Source organism: Dufourea novaeangliae, unplaced genomic scaffold (genome assembly GCF_001272555.1).
Source record: "Dufourea novaeangliae isolate 0120121106 unplaced genomic scaffold, ASM127255v1 scaffold628, whole genome shotgun sequence".
Taxonomy (NCBI): domain Eukaryota; kingdom Metazoa; phylum Arthropoda; class Insecta; order Hymenoptera; family Halictidae; genus Dufourea; species Dufourea novaeangliae.
In genome coordinates this window covers 11,256-17,264 of record NW_015374527.1, presented here as the reverse complement: position 1 = coordinate 17,264, position 6,009 = coordinate 11,256, and the positions used below count along the sequence as shown (strand labels likewise).

At 42.6% G+C, this 6,009-nt stretch overlaps 1 protein-coding gene across 1 annotated transcript; it reads right to left on the bottom strand.

Moving 5' to 3' along the window:
- Window positions 1-588: 588 nt before the first annotated feature.
- Window positions 589-3,544, bottom strand: LOC107193154 (retrovirus-related Pol polyprotein from type-1 retrotransposable element R1). Its single transcript, XM_015582553.1, has 2 exons — window positions 3,305-3,544; window positions 589-3,189 (listed from the first exon to the last, which is right to left on the bottom strand). Exons 1-2 carry the CDS (start codon window positions 3,542-3,544, stop codon window positions 589-591), a joined length of 2,841 nt encoding a protein of 946 aa, XP_015438039.1.
- Window positions 3,545-6,009: the final 2,465 nt, after the last annotated feature.

Sequence of the window (6,009 nt, the reverse complement as noted above, 5' to 3'; positions counted from 1 at the left end):
TATGTGGGACTCCCCTACTACTAATGTAGGAATACCCACTAAAAACCCCTCCTCTGTCTACTACCTTGCGGAACTTGGCTCACCCTCTTGCGTTGGAACTTTGGCCCATTGGGCAATACTTCACGCTGAGGGTGTCCTTGCTTCTTTGTCCGTTGTCCTTTCCTCCTGTCGTCCATCCTCTTGTCTCTTCTGTCTTCTTTCTGCTTTCTTCCGTCCTCCTTCTTCTTCTTTCTTCTTCTTCTCCTTCTCCTCCTTTCTTTACTCTCCTCCTTTCTTTACTCCTCCTCTCTTTTATTCCTATTCTCTATTTCTCTTCTTCTTCTTCTTCTCTTCTTCCATCCTCTTCTTCTCTTGTCTTCTTCTTCTATCTTCTTCTGTCCTTTTCTGTCTGGGATATACCCATTTATGTCTTTTATCCCGTAGGAAGGTCATGTCCCAATAGCAGTCAATTGATACCATTGGTTAATAAATAAATAAATAAATAGATAAATAAATAATATCTGTATTTATAGTCATCTGTTATAAAAGGTAATACTAAGGTAAGTTTTAATGGACTGAGTTAGTATGATACAGGTATTAAGGTAAGTATCATACCATCATGAGACCTTTCTTTCTTCTTTCCCTTTCTTTCTTTTGTTTGTGTCTTTCTTGATTTTCCTTCTTTTCCATTATCTTCTTGATGTAGGCTTTGGTAGCCTTCCTGTTACCCTCGTCTTTTAACCTATCTATGAGGTTTTCTGGAGTCAGCTCTACTCCGATTTCTTTATGCATTTCTTCCCTTTCCGTTGTCCATTCCCTGCATCGGAAAAGGGTGTGATTTGCATCGTCTATTGGTTCTTCGCAGAACCAGCATCTCGGGCTATCTATTTTTTGCATCCTGTTTAGGTAGTCCGCAAAACATCCGTGACCACCTAAACATTGCGTAAGATGGTAATCCAATATTTGTGGACCCCACTCTACCCAGTCTTCTATTCTCGGAATGAGCCGTCGCGTCCATTCTCTGTGTGCCGACGTGCTCCATTCCTTTTGCCAGAGTTCCATTGTTTTCTTCTTTTCTTCCTTCTTAATCTGGTCTTTGCTTGTGCTACTTCTATTGTCTTTCTTTATATTTTCTATTCTTGCGTAGCTTCTATATCTTTCAGCCGCCAGCAGATTCCATGGCGGCTGTCCTGCCAGTACACACAGTGTGGCATGTGCAGTGGTGCGATATGCCCTTACAATCCTGATTAGAATGGTTTTCTGTGCTTTATGGACCTTTCTCTTATTCCATTCTATTTCTAATGCGCCATGCCACACCGGAGCTCCGTACATTATGACTGACTCAACCACTCTGTAGTAGAGGCATCTGGTGTGATATTGTGCTTCTCCTGTATTAGTCAATAATCTGACCAGTGCCCCTGCCGTGTTGATGGCTTTATTGCATACCTTGTCTATGTGTGCCTTGTACATCTGGTTGTCCTCTATTGTTACCCCCAGGTACTTTACTTCTTTTTTGTTTTGTATACGAACTTCCCCTATTTGGAAATCTAGTTGTTTGCTTATCTTTCTACCGGTCAGTAATATAATTTCCGTTTTTTCTTTCGCTAGGGTCATTGTTTCATTTTCGAACCATTTTTCTATGGTTTTCGTCGCACTATTTACTGTCTTCACTATTTCTTCCGTGTCTCTTCCATGTATTATTAGTGCGACGTCGTCCGCATACCCTAATATCTTTGATCCCTGGGGTAGTTTAATCTTTAACAGGGAGTCATATACCAGGTTCCACAGGATAGGACCCAATATAGATCCCTGTGGAACCCCGGCGTAAACGTTTTTCCTGAAGCATGCGTCCTCAATTTGGTAAACAATCTCCCTATTCTTCAGATAGTTTTTGAGAACATTTGTGAGCTTCGGGCTAAATTTCCTATTGTTGATGGCCTTCTCTATACTTGTTGTGCGTATAGTGTTAAAGGCATTTTTCACATCCAATGTCACTAGGATGCAATGTAGGTTTTTAGCCTTAGCTTCATTCCAGGCTTGTACTGCACTGATAAGCGCATGAGTGGTCGATTTCCCCTTGCGGAAGCCGAACTGGTTGTCCTCGAAGGATGCCTCTTCTAAGATCCTGTCCTTCATTGTTCGTTCCATAACCTTTGCTAGGTTGGAAATCATGCTCAGGGGCCTCCAATCTGCTGGTGTCCCCTTCGCTTCTCCCTTCTTCGGTATTAGTACCAGTTTCCCCGTCTTCCATCTATCCGGGAAATATCCATTGTCATAACACGCATTGTACATGTCTAGTAGTGTACTTGGCCTTTGTTCCGCTAATATTTTAGCTATTTTGCTGGGTAGCCCATCTATTCCCGGAGCCTTTTTTTCACTCAGGCTCCTGGCTATTGTTTTAATCTCTTCCGCTGTCACTTTTTGGTCCTTATTTACTCTTGCATCTCTTACTCTGATGCCTAGTATTTCATCGATTCCCCTTCTTTCTAATTTTGTGTTTTGACTATTGTCTCCTGTAGCCTGCGGCGTTGTGACAAATAGTCCATCTATTATCATTTCCATGTCTTCTTTGTTCAGCTTGTTCGGAGAGGCCCTAGGTTTTAAAGTCGCGAAGACTGCTTTGTAGGGTCTCCCCCACGGGTCATCTTCGACCATATTCTGCAGCCTCTTCCACGACTCTATTTTAGCTATCTTGATTTCTCTTTTAAGATTATCTTTTCTTGCCTTGTACTCCTTCCTTAGATTTTCTACGATCGAGTCATTTCTCTTCTTTTTCCTTGCCTTTTGTAATTTTCTCCTCGCATGGTGACATTCGCTTCTTAGCGTTTGCAGCTCTGGTTTCCACCAGTGTGCTTTTTGTTTGCTTTGTAGCATTACTGGTAGTGATCTTCGCGCCTCGTTTGCTGCGCTTTCAATTATTTCTATATACCTGTCTACGCGGTTGTTCGTCCATTCCTCGTTGGTATTACTATTGATTTTGTTATCGTATATTTCTAAGAATCTCCTGTAGTTAATTATGCCTTTATTGTTTATTTTATCATTACTATTGCTTCTCTTATTATTGCTGTTACCGCTGTCGTTATTGAGTTTGAAATTGTGCACAAGGTATTTGTGGTCCGAGCCTGTGTATCTGTCCAGTATTATGCTACTCTGCATTGTTTTGTATGTCTTGCTGTCTAGTATTATTATGTCAATCATGGAGGTTGACCCCTTTTTTTTCAAAAGTATATTTTAATCCTGTACTTTTGACAGAGATTAGGTTCAGCTTGGCGCATAGATCTAGGATCCTTGTTCCTCTTCGATCCGTCCTAGCCGATCCCCATACCGTTGACTTGGCATTGAGGTCCCCGGCTATTATTACTTTCTTTTCTCTTTTTCTGTTGATTATTTCTTCAATGCCTTCGAGTTTTTCCGTGAAATCGTCAAATTGGATATTTGGGGATATGTAGCAGCTGATCATAACAGTTTGGCCCGTTTCAACTGCCACATATCCGTCTCCTCTTTCACTTAGTTTGATGCTTTTGCTTTTTTCGCTCCCCTTGTCGGTGATCCATATTGCTGCCATGCCTCATTCGTCTTTGAACCAGTTGTCCAATATTCTCTAGGGTTCGCTTATTATCGCGGCATCGATCTCTTCCTCGTCGGCCATTCTTATCATTAGGTCTTGCGCCAATCTGCATCTATTCAGATTTATCTGGAGTACTTTGTAGTTTTGGCTGTTCATTACTTATTTTTGATAGCGTTCGTCTTCTTCCCCTCCATTCTTTTTTGCCTGCTTTCTTTAAAAGCTTTTCTATATTCCGGGCATTTAGTGCTTCCCGTGGCGTGTCCGTCTGTGCTACACAACGCGCACCTGGCTACCACCTGGCTACCTCCCGCGTTGTGCCCTTTGGCGGTGCATTTTCTGCAGGCTCCACTCATGTCCTGTCCCTTGCAGTCTTTGACCCTGTGATTGTATCCCCAGCACCTAAAGCACCTTACGATTTCCTCTCTCTCTATGATGCGGCACTCGCTCCATCCAATGGCTATCCTGCCTCTATTGGTGAGCATATTTGCCTTGTCTTCTGCCAGTATTACAGTGACATTCTGCCTGTCACCGTATGCCGGCCTAAGGGCTTTTATTGCTATTTCCCCTTTGTGCGTTCCCGGTAGCTCTTTGACTATTGCTTCTTTTATGTCTTCTTCCTTCGTGTTTTTGTCCAAGTCTTTTATGTGTAGTACTTTTTTTGGACCTGTTCTGCCGATCGTCGTGGCTCTAACTCCTCCGATTCTCTTGTTGACTGTGGCCTTGAATCTCTCGGCCTCCTTGTCATTGCCCTTTACCGTGATCAGCAGGTCACCCTTCTTCGTACTTCTAACTCCTTTGACTTTGAAGTTATCCTTGTCTCAGTCTATATTTGTTTGCAGCGTCCGTAGGGTGTCCGCATAGCTGCCCCTCCCCCTTTTATTATAATTGTCTCTTCCTCCCTTTGTATCCTTGCCCTGTTCTTTGGCGCTTCTTCTTTCTTTCCATTGTGTTTATTATAGAGCCTGTACTCTATATTTGTCCCTCTAAAGGTGGTTTCTATGATTTTTCTGACTTTGTTAACGTTCGTTTCTTTTTCTATATAGATAGCTATTTTACTTCTCTTATTTTTCCCTATTTCTTCCCTTAGCTTTTCTATTGCGTCGTACATGTGTGTTGTCTGTTGTCTTTGTTGTTGTATTGTGTCTATTCTATTTGTTGTGTCTTCGTTTCCCTCTTCTTTTGCCTTATCTGCATGGGACTTTCCTATTTCCATTTGATATAGGAAACGTTCCCACTTCTCAACCCCTCCTCCTTTATTGGGGATATACAGGGTCCTGTTCAGAAATGCAATCTCGCCTGGTCCGGCTTCTTGCATTCCTAACGCCTCGTATCCTTGGAAGTAGTCAACAATGTCCTTGTTATACTCCCTATCTATGTCCCCTTCAGTTATTATAGCCAGGTCCCATTCTTGACCAGTCCTGTATATTCTGCCGTTTTCTAAACTCGTTCTTTCGAACGCTTTTTCCGGCCATGTGGTGTCTATGATCTTTTCCAAGGATTCTAGGTTCTGGCATTTTTTGATTTCCTCTATCATTCTTTCTTCTTCTAATTCCTCGTCTTCAACCGTTTGTGTTGCACTATCCTTTTTAGGCTCCCTTTCTGCTTTCTCTGCGCATTTAGGGCATAATTGTTCTTTCAGCTTCTCCGCTTGATCCCTCTCCTCTTTGATTCTCTTGGTCCTGTCTTTATTGGCGTACTGTAACCTGTTCACCACCCTGACCAGGTTCATTATGCCTTGTTTTACTTCTAGTGACATATTTTCCGTCTTGTAGAGGCCCTTTAATACCTTGGCTGCCTCTACAACGTTCTTTATTTCGCAGTTGGTCCTCTCCTCTGCGTCCCTGTCTTCTTCTGCGGTCTCTTCGACTCTTTTCCTTTTCCCCGCTTGTTTGGGCGAAAAGTCTTCGCTGTCTATTTCCATGTCAAGCAGGTTAACCACCTTGCTGGAATCAAACTAACATCTGCACCACTGTCGATTAAGAATCGCAACCCTGTTTTCTTATCTCTTACAAATAAACGGTATCTGCGACAATCTTGTGTACTATTTGCAGTAGAATATGTCGCTACTTCTACTGCTGATTCGCTTTTCCCTGGTTGTAATGATTCCACGCGCTAGGAGGTGTGCATTTTTCCGGCATACATTTGTCCCCAAAATTAAAGTGATAGTAACAATACTTCCCTTTTGGGTTGAAACTCCTCCGTTTCCTACTTTTGCTCCGGTCCCCATATCTGCTTCTGTTGCCATCTTTATTCCTGCCGAAATTACGGCTTAGTGAACGTGACTGTCGGTCTATGATCAGCTTTTCTATTTGGTGTTCCATCGCCGACATCCGCTGCAGAACTTCCTCCCAAGGGGGCACATTTCTGCTGGTTGTATAACACTCTGTTCCTGTGCTCATTTCCGCAATTCTGTCCGCCGTTATTGCCAATTTTTCTAGATTTTCGTCAGAAACAAGCAAAAT

Bases quoted from the DNA above. Each gene is read 5' to 3' on its own strand.
- LOC107193154 (XM_015582553.1), bottom strand. From the start codon at position 3,544: ATGGCAGCAATATGGATCACCGACAAGGGGAGCGAAAAAAGCAAAAGC. The intron at 3,190-3,304 runs GTATGGGGATCG...TTGAAAAAAAAG, and splicing joins ACCTCAATGCCAAGTCAACG to GGGTCAACCTCCATGATTGA.